This window comes from Puma concolor, chromosome A1 (assembly GCF_028749965.1).
Source record: "Puma concolor isolate L17-30 chromosome A1, mPumCon1.1.hap2, whole genome shotgun sequence".
NCBI lineage: Eukaryota > Metazoa > Chordata > Mammalia > Carnivora > Felidae > Puma > Puma concolor.
In genome coordinates, this window is record NC_141667.1 from 194,278,978 (window position 1) to 194,300,084 (window position 21,107).

At 35.6% G+C, this 21,107-nt stretch overlaps 1 protein-coding gene across 4 annotated transcripts in view; it reads right to left on the minus strand.

Moving 5' to 3' along the window:
* The window catches only part of PIBF1 (progesterone immunomodulatory binding factor 1), a 214,689-nt gene that overhangs the window by 25,585 nt on the left and 167,997 nt on the right, over positions 1–21,107 (minus strand). For 3 of the 4 annotated variants that reach the window (XM_086710673.1, XM_086710666.1, XM_086710681.1), the window contains exons 15-16: positions 13,311–13,441; positions 5,683–5,767 (exon numbers count right to left, since the gene is read on the minus strand). In XM_086710673.1, the coding sequence (XP_086566799.1) occupies positions 5,683–5,767; positions 13,311–13,441 (216 nt within the window). Of the gene's footprint in view, positions 1–3,509; positions 4,341–5,682; positions 5,768–13,310; positions 13,442–21,107 lie in introns of all 4 variants that reach the window. The other variant, XR_015252640.1, reaches the window with a different exon arrangement.

Sequence of the window (21,107 nt, forward strand, 5' to 3'; positions counted from 1 at the left end):
TTAAGTGGAGCTCTTACCGCTACCCTTAATATAGCTGCAAAAGAAATTAAAGAAGAGCTTTTACATCAGCTTTTTTTATTTTTTTATTTTTTAAATGTTTATTCATTTTTGAGAGACAGAGAGACAGGGCATGAGCAAGGGAGGGGCAGAGAGAGAGGGAGACACAGAATCCGAAGCAGGCTCCAGGCTCCAAGCTGTCAGCACAGAGCCCTACGCAGGGCTCAAACTCATGAACTGTGAGATCATGACCTGAGCTGAGGTCAGACGCTTAACCGACCGAGCCACCCAGGTGCCCCTTTTACATCAGCTTTTTAAAATTATGCTCAGTATTCTATTAGACATTTGGCTGATTAAATATGATTTTCCAACTCTTGAAAACTTATATTCTAAGGGCGTATGATGAAATATACACACAGAAGCGCAGAATTAGAATTTCCAAATCAGCAAATCTTGTTTCAATGAGGCAAAGATGAGTGGATAAAAATGGATGAAACATGAAAAAGCCATTAAAGAAGATTCCTGATAGGGGCCTGGGTGGGTCATGATCTCACAGTTTGTGGGTTCAAGCCTCACATTGGGCTCTGCACTGGCAGTACAGAGCCTGCTTGGGATTCTCTCTGATGCCTCTCCCTGACTCGTGTTCTCTCTCTCTCTCTCAAAATAAATACATAAATTAAAAAAAAAAAAAAAAAAAAAAAAAAGAGTCCTGAGAGGTACACTCAACAAGAAAGAAGACATTCCAAGTCATCACATTTCTTTTACTCAAAACTGAATTATTTAGCTTAAAGCCCTGCTATGCTATCCAACAGTGGGGTCCTAGGAGTTGATCTTTTTCCTTGACCTCCTTTTTACCTCATTATTTAAGATTGAATTATTTTATATTTTTACACCTCAGAGGTCTCAGTATATAAGTAAAGACATTTAAGGGTAAAAAAGATCACAACCTATTGAAAGAAACAGAGAAAGTTATTCTGAGGCATCAAAAGTGAAAGAGGAAAAAAAGATTATAACACCTGGATAAGATATTCAGCTCTGAGTGTTTTGGCAACTAAGACAAAAAGGAAACACATTAAATTACATAGTTTTCACTTTCTGACAAAAAAGAAAGAATATAACTTCATCTACAGTGGCAAAAATATTTCCTGGAACTAATGCAAGCAATAATTCATCATGAGGTTTTTGTCTAAATGGAACTAAGGAAAAAGATCATAAGCTTTTGTTTCAGGAAAAAAAAAAAAAGGATTTTCTTTTAGTTTTGACAGTAAGTATATAATCATGGTTTAGTTTTTTTTAACTCTTATCAGCCTCAGTTTTGTCTGTAAAAGTGGGGACAATGATATTTAACTCTGTGAATATTTAACTTAGCTACTTTTAAGCAAGTAATTTTGATCTAACACTAATTAATATAGAAAATAAAAACCCTCTATGGTCATGCCCCAATGTCTTAGAATTGTCAACCTAGAATTATCTCATCTGTTTTCTTTTTTCATTTAACACATACTTGGATAATTATGTAAAGGAGTGGGCGATCTCATTTCATAGTACAGGACCATCTAAAGTCTTTTTATTTTGGGGCACCTGAGTGGCTCAGTTGGTTGAATGTCTGACTTCAGCTCTGGTCATGATCTCAGTTCATGGGTTTGAGCCCCATGTCAGACTCTGTGCTGACAGCTCAGAGCCTGGAGCCTGTTTCAGATTCTATTTTTCTCTCTCTCTCTCTGCTCTCCCCTAGTTTGCACTCTGTCTCTCTAGCCCTCAAAAATAAACATTAGGGGCTCCTGGGTGGCTCTGTCGGTTAAGTGTCCAACTTCGGGTTAGGTCATGATCTCACGTTCCATGAGTTCGAGCCCCGCGTCGGGCTCTATGCTGACAGGTCAGAGCCTGGAGCCTGCTTCAGGTTCTGTGTCTCCCTCTCTCTCTGACCCTCCCCCGTTCATGCTCTGTCTCTCTCTGTCTCAAAAATAAACATTAAAAAAAATAATAAAAATAAAATAAAACTAAACATTAAAAAATAAAAAAAAAGTCTTTTTATTTTATTAAGTGTATTTATTTACTTTGAGAGAAGGAGAGAGAGAGAGAGAGACAGAGAGACAGACAGACAGAGAGAGAGAGAGAGAGAGAGAGAAAATGGGTGAGGGAGACAGCGAGAGAATCCTAAGCAGGCTCTGCACTGTCAGCATGGAGCCCAATGCAGGGCTTGAACTCACAAACCATGAGATCATGACCTGAGCTGAAACCAAGAGTCGGATGCTTAACCCACTGAATCACCCAGGCACCTCAGGACCACCTAAAGTCTTATTGGAACTAAGTGACACTTAAATAAATTGTCCAGTGCAAAAAAGGCAATGAAAAACTTTAAAATGTGCATTTGATCACATGTGGATTTAAACAGAAAATTTAGCTGGGATTAAAGCAGTGACTCATACTAGACAATTTTCCCAGGGTCCTGCCTAGGGTGGGGCAAGCTCTCAGGTGCACTGTGCATGATCCTCAGAGTGGGCACGTCCTATATTTTGTGCCCTAGGTGCTTTGTTTGCCTCACCTTAGTCTCAGCCCCGATTTTCTTTCTTTCTTTTTTTATTATTAAAAAAAAATTAATATTTATTTATTTGACAGAGGAAGAGAGAGACAGACCACAAGCAGGGGAGGGGCAGAGAGGGAGACACAGAATCTGAAACATGCTCCAGCTCTGAGCTGTCAGCACAGAGCCCGATGCGGGGCTCGAACTCACTAGCTGTAAGATCATGACCTGGGCTGAAGTTGGACACTCAACTGACTGAGCCACCCAGGAGCCCCCTCAGCCCTGATTTTCACTTTCAAAATATTACATTTATCAGAGGTATTCTTATCCAACTGTTATCTATTGGCTATTCTAAGCACTTGGCCCATCAGAGCCATAAAATGAATAAATCAATTCTGCAGACTCTCTGTTTCATCAGGTAAATATTCAAGTGAATGGTCAAGCATTGCCCTGGGTCACCTGCCATTCCCTTCCATATAAGCAGTTTACACTTGCTTTTGTATCTGCATGTTCTATGCAAGTTGGCATTAAACTGTTTCTTAGAAAAAGATGAAAAATTTGTATCAAGTTTATTTTATTAAGCTTCAATTTTTATTTTGCTTTGAAAAGAAATAAAGCTCCTTTTCTTTAGATGTTTGGCATTAAGAAAAGTTATAATGTTGGATTAGTAAAATGTAATTGCCAAAATGGAGATCCTATCAAATGCATGAAAATTAACTGATAATTAGACATGCATCCACGCACATTTCATTGGTGTCATATAGTAGGAGTTTCATTTTGCTAGTATTTAATTTCTATGTTTAAACATATTTTCTTCTAAACTTACTCAATTCTCAACCCACTAAGTAGAACTTTGAGTTTTTATTTGGACTCATGAATAATGTGATTCCAAGCATGATGTATAAAATATATAAAGTTGCTCCTATCTTTTTCAGAGTGTAGCATAATCTTCTAAAAACAAGTGAGAATCGCCATTCCAAAAACATACTTGTTATGCAGCTTTATGGAAAAAAAGTAGCCTGGTATCGCTCAATGGACATCTGCAGTTACTATTTCCTAAAGAGTCAATTTTGGAAAACATTTGTGAAAATCCACATAGTGAATGAATCAGGCTTCCACAGTGAAGAAACAACTATTTGAAGGCAGAATCTTAGGACACAAGTGGTAGTAGATGGGGCCTGAAAGCCAGAAAAAAAGAGTAAGTATCTTCAGAGAAGCTCTTCCTAATCTATATCACCTGTTGTTAGATCTAGTTAGCTACACAAAAGTCATCTCTAAAATCTAGTCCAGGGACACCTTATCCCTTTCACCCAACATATAAAATACACCTTTAAGAGAACCTACTCCAAAGGCCATTTCTAAGACAGAGACAACCCTGCAATTCCCCTGACACCACTTCTAGGATATGCACTTCTGAACTGCTTCCAGTAATATTCCCCACTTCATCTCTCTCAATAATATCTTTCCAATAATTTCTTCCCAAATACCTGATATAGCTTTCCCAGACTAGGAAACAATGTCTTCAGGATACTTATAAACCAATGATCTGTTTTGAGCATTTCTTTCTCTGTTAGGATAACAAAATGGCAAAAACATGGCCAAGACAAGGCAGTGATAGTTCAGTGGAAAAAATGCACTGGATTAAAAAACTAGGCTTCATAATACCAACTGTTGGCGAGGATGCGGAACAACTGGAACACGCATTCATTGCTGACGGGAATGCAAAAGGTTGCAGTCACTGTGGAAAATAGTTTGGCAGTCTCTTATAAAGTTAAACATATACTTTCCATAGGACCCAGAAATCCTGCTCCTGGGGTATCTACCAAGAGAAAAGGAAACTGACATTCACACCAAAACACGTACACAATCGTTTACAGCAGCTGTATTATTTACAGACACCTCCAAATGGAAACAAGTCAAATGATCATCAACTGGTGAATGGAGTAACAAACTCTCGTATATCCATACAACAGAATATTCCTCAGCAACAAAAAGGAATAAATGACTAATATTTGCAGCTACATAGGTATATCCCTTTTTAAATTTTTGAGAAAGGGAGAGAGAGAGAGGGAGAATGAGTGGGGGAGGGGCAAAGAACAAGGGAGACACAGAATCTGAAGCGGGCTCCAGGCTCCAAGCTGTCGGCACAGAGCCTGACAACGCAGGGCCCAGACTCACGACCCATGAGATCATGACCTGAGCCAAAGCTCAACTGATTAAGCCACCCAGGCGCCCCCTCGGTGTATCTTTTTTATGGTAAGTGAAAAAAGTCCAACCTGAGAAGACTGATAATTCATTTATTCAACATTCTGGGGAAATGTAAAATCTTTTGTTGGAAAAGGTAAAACTATAGGGACAGAAAATAGATAAGGGGTTGCTAGGACTGGAGCTGGGGAGAAGGGTCGACACAAAAAGGGCATGAAGGAATTTCCTGAAGTGACAAAACTATTTTCTTTATTGATTATGGTAATGGTTATGAAACTGGGTGTGTCAGTCAAAAATCATAGAAATGTATGCTTAAACAGGGCATGAATTTTACTGTGGGTATACTGTACTTCAATAAGTCTGACTCAAAAAAACAAGAAAGAAAAATGGGGTTATCTCTTAGTTACTAACTGGCTTTGGGCAAGCCACTCGAAACTCATTTCTCCTTTGGGCAAGCCACTAGACATTCATTTGTCCTTTTATAAAATGAGGAAATTTTATTAGCTCTAAAGGATTTTTGGTGAGGAATAACAACAAAAAATCCTTTATGGACTCTAAAGTTCAACACAAATATTACACACTAGACATACATACAGCATATGGGCAATACAATGATGAATGAGACAGAGGTATGCTAAGGAAATATACTGTCTAGTGAGAAAGAGATAAAACAATTATTAAATAATGTGGAAATTCAATTCCAGATATATGAACAAGGCAATAAGGGGTCAATAACAAGGAGTATTCCAGGAATAAGAATTAACCCAAGAATAAAGTATAAATTAATTCACAATGAATAAAGTGTATCACATATTCAATATAAAGGACCAGATCACAATGAGACGCAAACATGAGAAGTCATTAATGCACACGGACAACTGGGATCCAGTAATCGTAACACAACACGGACTTTGAAAAAGCCTAAAGTAAAAATTATGACAACATGGAAAAAGTACCTCACGATGATTTAGAAGTTGTTCTAAATCTAATGCCATTTGATTCTTCATCTGTAGTAAAGCTGACTTTTCTTTATTCAAATTGCTGAAAAAAAACCAAAACAACCAAGTTTTAAAAAGTCATCATATTGGTGTAAATCTAATTAATAAATAGAAAAAAGCAAAAGGCTAAAGACAAATATGATGGCTTGAATTAAAGAGAAATTAAATTTATACTCTATAAAGATATCTATCAGACCATCCACTATAATGTTTGATTTAACCAACAGCTAGCTATTTTCTAAGAAGACTTTTTCTTTTAATAATCATTTGACAGTGCAAATGACATGTTTTCTGAGAATCTTTCCTGCCTAGTAGGGGTATAAAATTTGTGTTTTAAAGGTTACTATTTAATCCTGAAATGTAAAAAGATGAAGTGGGATTTATATAAAAGGTAAAGTATGTATGGGCAAAATAGTAAAACTCAAGATACTAGAAGTCAAATTAAAAATTTAACCTTAAAACTAAAAGTAACATTTTATAATTTACTGCACACTAAATTACCAGGTATATAATTGAATTAGATAAATGAATCAGATATTCAGTATGTGGTAAACTTGGGAAAACAATTTTTGTCTCTATATTCTTAGTTCAATTTTTAATTTCTAAGTCTGCCTTGTGAATTTCCCTTAGATAGGACCTGTTTTCTGATACGAAAGGGTGAAAAAAACCTAAATAGAAGAATATATTAAAAGATAAATATTTGAGGCATGATTTATATTGTCTGGAGTTTTATTATTCAACATATAAAAATTAATTAGAACCGTTAAATGAAATACTTTTGAAAGCCCCTGGAATGAATCTACTCAGCACTACAACGAGAATTAAGAAAAGCAACAGTGAATTAAAATACCGTAATTCCATAAATGTCAAAACAAAATCTGTGAAGGTAAAACTAGTGAGGATTATTTTGCTGAACAGGTAACATGTTTTAAGTTATCCTTTAACAAAATGGAAAGCCATCAATTTTTAAATTAGGCAGAAGTTTTTGTTTTTGTTTTTAAATTCAGGGAATAGTAGCAGGTATTCTGGAAGAACTGGTAATTCCAAGGACTTAAGAGGAAAAAGCTCACATTCTCTTTTTTCCTAGTAACCGTGAACTTCCCCAAGGAAGCACCACAGTTTGTCCTCTGAGAGAAAACACAAGATGCAATTCCGACTTTTGTTTCCAACTGTGCCACTGACACAAGTGTGTGGCATAAATCACACCACATGACTAAGCCTCAGTTTTCACATCTGTAAAAGTGGAAAATAATACTCATGTATGTCAAAGCGATATATGAATTATCTAGTGAAATGATTATATAAAGAATTGAACACATAAAACCTGACATAAATGTATATGGTATTACTACTTTAGATGAAAAACAAGTATCACAGAAAAACAGTAATTAAATGCCATACAGGTTAGCAGCTTAGCAGAAAAACAGATTTGACTTTCAGAATTAAGCATCAGAGATCTTACTGAGACTTGGAGTTGAAAAGAACTAAATAATATAATGTAACTGAACGCCAGATTCTGCCCGAGTCTTCCAAAGCCTGGTAAAGATCAGATGTTTCTGTAACTGTTGAATTCGAATCTATCTTTAGCTAGAATCATCATGAAGAAGATAAAACATTTTTCGAAATTAAAATAAACATCCAGTAACACAGGACTAGGATTTTTCGAGGAATAGAAATGTATTAATGTTCACACGCATGTTAATGTTCATATACATGTTACATACACATCGTATGTAAACATACACTCACATGCAGTACACATATGCACACATACATACATACTCTCAAATACCAACAGGCCCTTAAAATGCAGTGCAACAGGAATGGAGGAATGTTGAGGTGATAAAGGATTTTGATTGGATAATTCATTAGAAATCCTTTATATGTAGTGTTCAGTGTTTTCCAGAATAAAGTAAATATTCCATATTTAAATAGCAAAAATGGGGCGCCTGGGTGGCTCACTTAGTTGAGCATCTGACTTCGGCTTAGGCCATGAACTCACTGCTTGTGAGTTCGGGCCATGTGTTGGGCTCTGTGCTGACAGCTCAAAGCCAATCCTGCTTTGGATTCTGTGTTTCTCTCTGCCTCCGCCACTTGTGCTTGCGCGCGTACGCTCTCTCTCTCTTTCTCTTTCTCTTTCTCACACACACACACACACACACACACACACACACACAAACATTAAAAAAAGTAAAAAAAATAAATACCAAAAATAACTGTATAATACAGAATAAAAGCTAGGTGTATAAATTGGTTTACAGAGCAACTCTGTTCTATCTGCAAGATGTGGGTTTATGACAAACAGTACAGACTCCTCAGACAATACTTGGGCATATATTTTCTAAGTCTCAGCCTTCTCTATAATATACTCTTAAACCACAAAGGAGGCCATCTTCAACACATGGGTCTCTAAAACTGAATATGACGATTATTATACTCTGTGTTCTTCCAGTATGTATGTAATTACTCAAACGAAGTTTAGTCTCCTTAAGACACATTTCACAACAGTGGAAATTTACCTTTAAAAATACAAAGCTTCCATGCGTGACTCATAAAGCAACTACAAAACAAATCTCCTTATAAGCACATCTATCGTGAATGGCATATTACACCCATAATTGTTTAATTCACTGTTAATTATTACTCAGAAATTCATGTTTATGGCTCTGTGTCACCTGCTATATGAAAACATATTCCTGATATACTCTTCTTTAACTTCCTGGATCAGTATACCCTGACTTAGCTTTACAAGGCTAAGTAGTTTTTTCTTCTTAAACTACTAGTAAAGAATAAACTGAGAACTGACAACCGGGAAAGGAAATTTATGCTAATTATTCTCTTTCCATGCTTCGTTCAGTTGTGAACTATAGATCAAACAAACTATATAACCCAGACTGTCTCTTGTGGCTTGGTAGAAAGTTTACCAGTACTACTTTTAGAAGGGATTATTACTTTAATGATAGGGGGATTTAAAGTAGTTAATAGTGATATCTCAAATGTTAGCTTTTAATGTGTTTATAATGATTTAATTTTAGTACATATTTACTCTAATCTTTCTACACATTGAATATGTATAGCTAAATTTGCAAGTCATGGGTGTGGTATAGTGGTATTGTTTTATTTTCTAAGAAAATGATAAAATTACTCAGTTCTTTAAAGAGCTTTTACTGAATAGAGAAATATTTAAAAGGTAATCATTTAACTGAAACCATAAAACTCCTAAAAGAAAGCATATGCAATAAACCCTTGGACATTGGTCTCAGCAATTATTTTTTTGGATCTGTCTCCTTAGGCAAGGGCAACAAAAGAAGATATAAACAATTGGGACTATATCAAACTAAAAAGCTTTGAAACTACAAAGGAAACCATCAACAGAACACAAAAAGGTAACCTACAGATAGATGAATGGATAAAGACATAGTGTGTATACACACATGCACACACATGGGAATATTAGTCTGTTATAAAAAAGAATGAAATCTTGCTATCTGCAATAACATGGATAGACCTAGAGGGTATTATGCTAAATGAAGTAAGTCAGATAGAGAAAAACAAATACTGCATGATTTCACGTACATGTGGAATCTATAAAACAAAACAAATGAACAAACAAAACAAAACAAAACAGGAAGACTCATAAAAACTGTTGAAAATAGTCGTAGAACTGGTGGTTGCCAGAGGGGAGGGGTCCGGGATTTGGATAAAATAGGTGAAGGGGATTAGGTGGTACAAACTTCCAGCTATAAAATAAGTAAGTCACGGAGATGAAACGTATGGCATAGGGAATATAGTCAATAATACTGTAATAAGTTTGTATGGTGACAGATGGCAGCCACACCATGGTGAGCATTTTGTAACGTATGTAAATGTCTAATCTCTATGTTGTACACCTAAAACTAATATAATATGGCATGCCAGCTATACTTCAATTAAAAAAATAATCAATTAATATAAATATTCCTTACAATTAAAATCAACATGCAGCAAAAAGGAATAGGCATTTTCAAGGAACAACCACTCAGTAATCTTTTTGAATGGGTCATTTAATGTTTACATTTCAAATTAATGAAGGACAAAAGGAAGGGAAGTAATATTTACCAAGTTTCCTCATGTGCCAGAAGCTCTATATAGGTCATTTCATTTAATTTTCACTTCTAACCCTTGATGTTCACGCTAAGATCTGTATTTTACAGGCACATTTACTATGACAAAAGAAAGCAGGCTGATGTGTGCTCAAAGCCCAGGATAATTCCACTACATCTGAAATGTCATCAGCTCAGAGTAGGAGTGATGGTAGATAGACTGCTGTATCTGACTCGTTGATCGGGCTATTTTTATGGTATTTCATTCATGTCATTAAGGTCCATTTAACAGCATCTCAAAGGTCATAATTAACCTACTGAAAGCACCTTAATTTTTCACATTACAAGGTAGCATAGCTACTTCAATTAAGAGCAAGGTTTCATATCCTATGAAATACTAGTTCAGAATCTATTAAAATATACAGTAAATTTATGAAACAGCTTTAAAGGACTCAGATTTAAGCACAAAAATATTTTTATATATTTATATTTTATGCCAATTTTCGTAATTGGCATAGTTTTTATGATTATTGTTGCTGTTACTAAGTGTGAGAAAGAAGCCCATTGCCCCAATCATAGGAGAGACATGGAGACGAGGAGAACAGTGAAGTGAGGCTTTAATCAACATTCTTGCAAGAGCTGGTGTCTGATGGACAGATCCACTCAGAGGGGTTACAGCAGGCAATTTATCTCCTTGCCGGAAGTCCCTCCCTTGATTCCTCATTGGCTGAGTACTACAGAGGTTACAGCCTTACCCAGAAGTCGCTTATGCCCATGTAAGGCCACAAAGTAGCCTGACTGGAACAAATGTACATTCCTTGAGGTGACGCAGAGACTTCAGTTCTTTGGCACATGCTCATTGCAAAGCCAACGAAAAATAAGCCCATGAAATGGAGAGGGGAAGAAGAACCAGGAAGTGAAGTGTCTAAGGGTTTGGGACTCGACTGTGTGTGTGTGTGTTTGGGGGGGAGGTGGGGATGGGGATGGGGGTGGGGGAGGGTTTGTACATATTTCCAATAGGTTGTAAACCTATTGCTAACTAGACAGCACAGCTTTTATTTGGTATTCCTGAAAATGAATCATCTCACTTCTCACATTAAGGGAGTCCTAATTTTTGTCAAAATTCAAGATATTTTGAGAAATGTTACTTCTTATTTTTAAGGTAATTCTCAACATGAAAATTTGTTACATGTCAGACCAATATTCAAAAGAGCAAACAGTTATATAGCATTCATAATGTGTAGGCACAGTCCTATATATATCACCGAGATTATATCATTTAATCCTCAAAATGACTATATGAATTAGGTACTGCTAGTGCTAGAGTACTACTCTCAGTTCACAAATGAGAACAAACTGGCTGTACTGTCCAATAACATAGCCATTAGCTGGCCATACGTGGTAATTAAGATGAAAAGTAATTTAATTAAAATTAAAAATTTAGTTCTTCATGTGGGTAGTGGCTACCATACTGGACAGTGCAGATATGGAATATATTTACCATTACAGAGAGTTCTATTGGAGAGTGGAGGTTTCAAGAGTTTAACTGACTTGTTCTAATTCAAAGCTGAGTACTGAGCTAGATATGAACCCAGGCAACCTATCTGTAGAGCCTGTATTCCCTTTTAAACTCTGTTTTTTAAAAACAAGTTTATGTGAATATTTTGAAAGAGAGAAAATATAACAAACCCACATGCATCCATCACCTAGCTTCAACAACTGTCAATTCATTAAAGCTCCAAATTTAACTACTCTTTTACACTTTTTTTTTTGGCTTCTCTTCCTTAATTACATTAGTTAACGAAAAATTACCCCTTATTCAGAATAGAACATAGGGAGGCAGTATAACATAATGGTTAAGAGTATAGAATTGGAAAGCAGACAGATCTGGATTCAAATTTTGGCCCTACGACCAAACAGTATGTTCTTAGATAACAAGTTACTTAATTTCTCTAGGGCTGAATTTGTTCATCTTTATAGTTTCCTCCTACAGCTAACTATTTAATAATTAATATTATTAATTAATCTGTATTAAAGATTTTCAGCTCTCTTAATTCTTAGTTAAATAAATATTCAAATAAACTTATTCGAAGGTAACTGTGAAAGGTAATTTTTCCACAGGACTTTTATGTTTTCACTCCAAGATTAAAAAGGTAAAAAAAAGATTCTACACAAAATTTCAAATATAACAGAAGTATATAATACAGGAAGAAAAAGTTCTTCCCTCAATTTCCCTAAGATAACCAAGTACCCAGTGAGTGATAAGACATAATTTCTATTGCCCCTAGTAGCTATTTATAGAAGAACTGTTTAATTGGTTGAATTATTTAACAGTTTCTTAATTTGGTTTATTTATTATTCAGTAAATTTAATGAATACTGGCTATACATATTCTAAATGTAATTAACTTCAAAATCAATCCAAAAATAAATTCTTACTTATATGGACATTTTAAAGCATAAATGTGATTTAAAATTATTTTAACCTATCATCTTAAGATTAAAAAGATCAGGAATAAAGTTTTGGACCAATTATTTTGGTGGGATAGAAACAAGAGAAGGTGGTTATTCTGATTCATCAAAAAGAATACCCTCCCATACTTCAGAGTTAATTACCAGTAGCTTTATACTTTGATTATATACCTTAGGAAATCTGAATTTAATATATTCTCCTTATTGTTTTCCAATTCCTTAATTTAACAATTTCTATTCCCACCTAATTCTTTGCTTCTATATTTATGAATTGGCTAATAATTTATCTAAATTATTCTAACAACCTTAAAATCCAATAACTAAGCCAACTAATCAACCATCCATGAGTTAAAATCTTTCTTTCTGTATAACATCACTCTTTTACTCCAATTTAAAAAGACTAAAATGATTGTATAGATGAACAGTTAAAGAATGTGAATGGCTATTAAGTGGGGCAAGTCCTTTGGATAAGGTGTCATGTAAGAAAACAATTTAAATTTAAGGAAGTGAAAGGGGTTTATTTATATTTAGGTGATTCATGGGTTACTTCATGTAAAGAGTCAGGGGAAGAAAACCCTAAAAAATTCCTTGACAAAGTCAACAGAATCTAAGCAAATGTGTGTATTTTATCTGTTTAAAAAGTTATTTTGTCTCCACAAATGGCATCTGGTTATGTTCTCCCTCACTTTGGTTAAACCCCATCCCACTAAAGAATTGTAGGGGAACAAGGACAGGATAGCTTTTTGCTTCCTAGGGTGGGGGGAGTGCTGTTAGTAAGCATAGCACTGTTAGGTCCAGGCTAAGACTTCTGATCACAAGGTGGAATGTGAGCACCTAACGTGACGTGACCTAAGTTTCTCTAAGATAAATTACATTTAAAACCATGTTCATTATTTACCATATTATTTAAACCATTATTTAAAACCATATTCATTATTTTTTCTTCCCAATTTACAACCTTAGTTCATGGATAGCACTATTATGTTTACGTTGCCTTTATAAAAAAAAAAAAAAAATGAACAGATGATTTTACCTGACATCTTTCTCAAGTTGTGTAACATGCTCTTTCAGCGAATCAATCTTAGAGTCTCTCTGACGCACTGATTCAATGAGATATCTGTAAGGTTGCTGAGTCTGGTTTAACAGAGAATTGGCCCTGTCAAGCTAAAGAAAAACAGATTTCATGAAAATCTACAACATTTTATAAGAAACTGAAGATTATTATTCTAGCACAGGTACAGTATGCCAAAACTCCCTTGCATGAGTTACTCAGAAGAGCTTTTCCTATGTAACTTTGAAGGTTTTCAAAATTATTAATCAATAGAACTATTCTTTATAATATAATAATAATAATAATATGTAAACACAAAGAAAAGTGTTAAAAAAAATATGAATTATTACCAGTTTCAGGGACGGGTCACCTAAATGTTTTTGCCATTTGTTGGTTTGAGAAGATATGTGACAAAATTTATCTCCTTTTAATAAACATCCATTAGCTAAAAATAAAAACCTTTTATTTGAGCTTTATTTCTATTAAAAATAATATAATGACATTGCAATTTAGCATTTTTCTACATCTTCATATTTCCTTCCATCTTTATTTCTAAAACTGATAATTTATGAAACTAAATCACTAGGTATAATGAAGTTTTTTTTAACAAAAATTGTAGGGGCACCTGTGTGGCTCAGTTGGTTGACTGTACCACTCTTGATTTTGGCTCAGATCATGATCCCAGGGTTGTGGGATAGACCTCCTCAGTGTGGAGCTTAAGATTCTCTTTCTCGGGGTGCCTGGGTGGCTCAGTTAAGCATCTGACTTCGTGACCTCAGGTCATGATCTCACGGTTTGTGGACTGGAGCCCTGCACTCGGCTCTGTGCTGACAGCTCAGAGCCTGGAGACTGCTTTGGATTCTCTCTCCCTCTCTCTGCCCCTCCCTGGCTCGTGCTCTATCTCTCAAAAATAAATAAATGTTAACAAAAGTTTAAAAAAATAAAGATTTTCGGGGCGCCTGGGTGGCGCAGTTGGTTAAGCGTCCGACTTCAGCCAGGTCACGATCTCGTGGTCCGTGAGTTCGAGCCCCGCGTCGGGCTCTGGGCTGATGGCTCAGAGCCTGGAGCCTGTTTCCGATTCTGTGTCTCCCTCTCTCTCTGACCCTCCCCCGTTCATGCTCTGTTTCTCTCTGTCCCAAAAATGAATAAACGTTGAAAAAAAATTAAAAAAAAAAATAAAGATTCTCTCTCTCTCTACCCTATCCCCACTCTCACTCTCTAAAAAAAAAAAAAAAAAAAATTACAGTTACAATATAAAGAATATAAAAGTCACCAGCTTAACCATTGTATAGTACACAATTCAGTGGCATTACATATATTCATAATGTTGTATAACCATCACTAATCTCTATTCCTGGAACGTTTTTATCAATCCCAATGGAAACTCTGTATCCATTAAACAAAAACACTCCCTGCAACCCCGCAGCCATTAGAAACCTCTATCTGTCTCTATGAATTTGCCTATTCTAGATCTATAAGGGGAATCATATAATATTTGTCATTTTGTGTCTGCTTATTCCACTTAATGTAATGTTTTCAAGGTTCACCCATGCTGTACAATGTATCAGAACTTCATTCCTTTCTATGGCTAAATAATATTCCATTGTGTGTTTATAGCACATCTTATTTATTTATTCATCTGTTGATGAATACTTGGGTTGTTTTCACTTTTTTGGCTATTTTAATTAATGTTGCTACAAACAGTGGTGTATAAATATCTGTTTGAGTCCCCATTTTCTTTTCTTTTTTTTTTTTTAATTTTTTTTTTCAACGTTTATTTATTTTTGGGAGAGAGAGAGACAGAGCATGAACGGGCGAGGGGCAGAGAGAGAGGGAGACACAGAATCGGAAACAGGCTCCAGGCTCTGAGCCATCAGCCCAGAGCCCGACGCGGGGCTCGAACTCACGGACCGCGAGATCGTGACCTGGCTGAAGTCGGACGCTTAACCGACTGCGCCACCCAGGCGCCCGAGTCCCCATTTTCAATTCCTTTGAATATCTGCTAGAAGTGGAGTGAAATTGCTAGGTCATATGGTAATTCTATATTTAACTTTTTAAAAAGTTAAAAAAATTTTTTTTTCTATAGTTAACTTTTTGAGGAACAGGCAACTGTTTTGCACAGCGGCTGCATCATTTTACATTCCTATTAACAATGCACTTGGTTCTACTTTCTCCACATCCTCACCAACACTATCATTTCATGTGCCTATTGGTCACTGTGTATCTTTGGACAAATGTCTATTCAAGTCATTTTCCCATAATTTCAATTATGTTGTCTGCTTTTTTGTTGTGGAGCTATGGGAGTTTTTTTTTTTTTTCTTTTTTTTTAATTTTTAAAATGTTTATTTATTTTTGTGAGAGAGCAAGAGCGAGAGAGAGAGAGAGAGAGAAGGAGACAGAGCACAAGCCAGGGAGGGGCAGAGACAGAGAGAGAGAGAGAGAGAGAGAGACAGAGTCTGAAGCAGGCTCCAGGCTCTGACCATATTAGACATATGACTTGCAAATATTTTCTCCCATTCTGTGGGCTATCTTTTCACTCTCTTGATTATGTCCTTTGATCACAAAAGTCTTTAATTTTGATGATGTCCAACTTACCTAGTTTTTTCTTTTGTTGCTTATACTTTTGGTATCGTTTTATTTTTTAACATTTATTTTGAGAGACAGATAGAGAGCGGCAGGGGAGGGGCAGAAAAAGAGGGAGACAGAGAATCCTAAGTTGGTACCATTTTTAAGAAACAACTGCCAAGCCCAAGATGGTGAAAATTTTCTATGTTTTCTTCTATAGTGTTACATTCTTAGCTCTGAAATTTATGTCTTTGATCCAGTTTGAATTAATTTTTGTAGACAGTAGGATAAGGATTCTATTTCAATGTTTGACATGCAGATATCCAGTTTTACCAGCACCATTTGTTGAAAAGACCATTGAATGGTCTTAGCAATCTTACTGAAAACCTTTTGACCATATATGAAGGGTTTATTTCCAGACTCTCTATTTTATTCCATTAGTCTTATCTATCTATCCTTATGCTAGTACAACACTGTTTTGACTACTGTAGCTTTGTGGTACATTTTAAAACTTGGAAGTGTGTCTTCCAACTTTGATTTTCCTTTTCAAGATTGTTTTGGCCATTCAGGGTCCCTTAAAATTGCATAGGAATTTTAGGATGGGTTTTTCTATTTCTTCAAAACATGCTGTTGGGATTTTGATAGGGGTTATACTGAATCTATAAATTGTTTTGGGCAGTATTGTGATCTTAGCAATATTAAGTCTTCTAATCTATAAACATGAGATGTCTTTCCATTTATTAGGTCTTTTAAAGTTTCTTTAGCAAAGTTGTGTAGTTTTCAGTGTACAAATCCTTCTCCTGTTTGATTAAATTTATTCCTAAGCTTAGATTTTATTCTTTTTGATGCTATCATAAGTGGATTTGTTTTTGTAATTTCCTTTTGGATTGCTTTTTCTTAGTACATTATGTACAATCTTATATTAGACCTTTTCACTTTACCTTTATTATTTTTCCAAGCTCTCAGAGTAACTTAATTTACGATTTTAATGGCTACAAAACTGTCTAGGAAGCCAACATACCATAATTACATTGCTTATAGTAATAAACCTTTAGGATGTTATCAATTTATCAATTGCATCATAAATAATGTTGCAACAGACTTCAAAATTACTTTTTTCTTTAATTAATGTTTTCTTTGTGAAGTTTTTCATAACAGAAGTTGCACTAAGTTTAAGGACAACGTAATGCTCTTGATACATAAGACCAAGATTCTTTTCTTAAGGATTTTAACTTATATATCCAACCAACCTTGGTTTTTGTTGTTGTTGTTGTTTATTGCATTTGCTCTTTTTTCCTAAGCAGATGTAAGATGTAGGTCACATACAGCACTGTCAGCATCCGTAGGCCCCTACTTTGGTACCTAATGATTTCTCAGAAAAGGTATTCTAAAGTTGGATATGCAAAAACTGAACAAATCACTACAGAAGTGGTAAACACCTATTATAAGAATGAGGGGTGGAGAAGGGAGTACTTTATTACACAGAACAAAACTGCCACAAAATTCCTACTTTATGACCTTAAAATATTCTTTGCCAATAAAATTCTAGCCTTGTATATGTTTCAGTATTTTTTCCTCTTTCCTTCATAGTTCCTAACAAGTTCAATGGAGGCTAAAGATTTGCTCTTTTTCTGGGACAAGAAATGACTTTTTTTCTCAAGTGAGTTACATTTACAAGATTTATTTTTTTTTAACATTTTATTTATTTTTGAGAGACAGAGAGACAGAGCATGAGCAGGGGAGGGGCAGAGAGAGGGAGACACAGAATCTGAAGCAGGTTCCAGGCTCTGAGCTTTCAGCACAGAGCCCGATGCAGGGCTCAAACCCACGAACCGTGAGATCATGACCTGACCCGAAGTCAGATGCTTAACCGACTGAATCACCCAGATGCCCCTACAAGATTTATAGATATATATTTTAAGATCTAAACATATCATTTATTTTAGTACCCACATAAAAGAAATGAGTGACTAGCAGCCCAGAAGCTGAAGGTGTAGAGAACAGCATGATGGATATAATGGAAGGTATAGAGGAAGGCAGAAGAATCAAAGGCAGAAACAATCATTGTTTTTTTTTTTTTTTTTTTAAATTTTTTTTTTTTCAACGTTTATTTATTTTTGGGACAGAGAGAGACAGAGCATGAACGGGGGAGGGTCAGAGAGAGAGGGAGACACAGAATCGGAAACAGGCTCCAGGCTCTGAGCCATCAGCCCAGAGCCTGACGCGGGGCTCGAACTCACGGACCGCGAGATCGTGACCTGGCTGAAGTCGGACGCTTAACCGACTGCGCCACCCAGGCGCCCCAGAAACAATCATTGTTAAAGTGAACAGCCTTGAGGTCTAGGTGGGTAAGGAGGAGAGTGAAGCCAAAAGGTGGTTGACCAGCTAGCTGCTGTAGAATATCTGTTTGCAGATTGAGGACTACTTTGTAAAAGTTATTTAAATGATTTGACTAAATTATATTAAAAATTTTCCTTTTGGTTACATTAGCCCAGGAAAAGAAATTCCTCAAAGATAAGGAAACGAACAGTGAAAAAAAAAAGAAGACTTCATTTTTTGAACATGATTCATTACAAAGAAGCAATGCCATAAAGAAAAAAATACCATGAATATTTTCTATAGTTTGGGTTTTAGTGTCCTTTTTCCTTGCTTTGGTAACCATTCTTTTAAATTTATTACAATGTCACTGGAATCGTATTACTCTACTAAGTTACTTTATGAACATTCAAATACGCAACTGGACAAAAATAAAACTGAGTTCTTCTTACCTGTATAACCAGTTTCACTAGTCAATTAAATCAAACAATTGCCTTGACTTTGTTTTCACGGAACTGACCTTAACTGAATAAACTGAACTGACAAGTTGCTTTGTGTTTCAAAGTGCAGAACAATTGGGGTGGGGTGGGGTGGGGTGGGGCAGGGGGGCAAGGTGGGGGGCTGGGGTGCAAGGTGGGGGGCTGGGGTGCAACGTGAGGGAAGCATTAAGGGCATTTACAAATCGCAGTTAGCTGTAGTCTAGAATGTGCTATTTTTGAAACTTATTGGATCTAAATTCAACTGCATAAAAGAATAACAGCAGTCATTAGTCTTAATTATTTTAGTTCCATTTTTTTTTTCATCACAGAAATTACATATGTTAGGTTTCAGTACTGTAAACAAAATTAAGGGCCCCAATGCCTTACTTTTAAAAGGTATCTTTAATATACAACCTAGAAACTACTCCCTCTCTGGATAATAAAAATAACTATAGTGCTGTCAGTTTTAAGAACATATTTCTTTATAAACTTTTAAGATTCTAAATCCCAAAATGTATTTTAATTCCTCACGAAAAATACACATTTGTTGATGAAAAGTGATGCTAATACCTATTTTTGAAATAAATGTAATTTGACAGAATTTAATTCCTCCAATGTGATTTTAAAAAGTCTTTCTGTAACCATAATAATTAGTATTAAAAGTTTCACAATCACTTACTTTGTCTATTGTTAGTAATCTTTTCCTTATAGGAAAGCCTTAGTAATTAGTGACTCAAGAATCATATACGTAATAAATGACTCAGGACTAAACCCATGACACAACATTTTACAGAATTGTTATTCCTCCTTTGTTTCAATAAATTGTACATATGATTCAGAGAAAAGCAACACCTGATTAAAACATAATTACATATATATATATATATATATATATATATTTTTTTTTTTTTTTTTTTTTTTGAGAGAGAGAGATAGGCAGAGAGAGGGAGACAGAGAATCCCAAGAAGATTCTGGACTGTCAGCACAGAGCCCGACATGGGGCTCGATGCCATGAACTGTGAGATCATGACCTGAGCCAAAATCAAAAGTTGGATGCTCAACCGACTGAGCCACCCAGGCGCCCACAGAATTGTTATTCCTCCTTTGTTTCAATAAACTGTACACATGATTCAGAGACAAGCAATGGCTGATTAAAACATAATTACATGTTTTAATTCAAATCTTAACTTGTTCTTAGATAATCTAAAATTATATATTTTCTCTTAAAATTACATATATAAAGGTGATCACATTTTGTTGTGTTTTTCCTAAACATGGGATTTTTTTTCTTATGGAGTTTATTTTCAAAGAAACTTCTAGAAATGGAGCTCCTTCCTGCCAGAGACAAAATGCATTCTGTTGAATAGAATTTAATACTGAATTGATTTCTATTTAAAATATATACAAATGATACTTTCTAGTACTGGTGGTAGTTTGTGAGGAAAATTCCATATATCCTATCTAATCTTTTTGATGGTGCCAAGGAATGTAAAATGCCTATTTGAGGTCCAATAAGGGGCAACACTTTAGTACTAATTCTCTGTGTTCTCAATCTAAAGCAGTTCTCAAATCTAGTTAAATCATCAGAATCACTGGGGAAAATGTTCAAAAACGGATTTCAGGGGCCCACCCCAGTCCCACTGAATCAAAATTTCTGATAATTGGTCAAATTTGGAAAGCACAGCTCTGGTCATCTTGGACTTGCTGCAGGCTATTCCATCCAACTATTTTAGCAGGTTTAACAGGACTGCACATCATCTTATATCCTGACTTTACTATTCTTCCCATTAAAACCAGCTTCTTATCCTGTGTCTCACATGGTTAATTATCTCATCTTTAACAGGAGTGATATTTAACTGATAAAATTCAACCATTTAAGACGCCAGCTTTGCACTGGGGCAGGTGCCAGGTATGGTATCTCTGTTGGTGGATGGTGAGGAGGTTGCAGGGATCTCGGAGAGGTGCCAGTACAGACAGGAATGACACTCAGGGCCTTGGGACAACAGCTGTGTGCAGCCTTCCTGCAAATATTTTGTTGTTTTAATAACCAAAAGCAAGTGCTAGTTGATTATCAGCCCTGCTCTGGTCCCAAGATTGTCAAAGTATGGTAATAAGGAGATATTAATGAGATAAAAGGAGAAAGAACAGATAATAAGATGAAATTCATGAGTAGGACATTAAATATTTCAGAGCAATCAGTGATGGATGCAAGGGACTATCTACTTATAAGTCACAGAATAGATAGGGCTGTGGAGTATTATTTTTCAAAGTGTGGCCATGCATCACTTTTATTAGAGTCACAAGATGAGCTTGTTAAAAATGCAGATTCATGGGTTTCATTCCAGACCTACTTAATCACAATCTCTGAGGGCAGGATCTAGAAACCCACATTTTATTTTATTTTTTTAAATGCTTATTT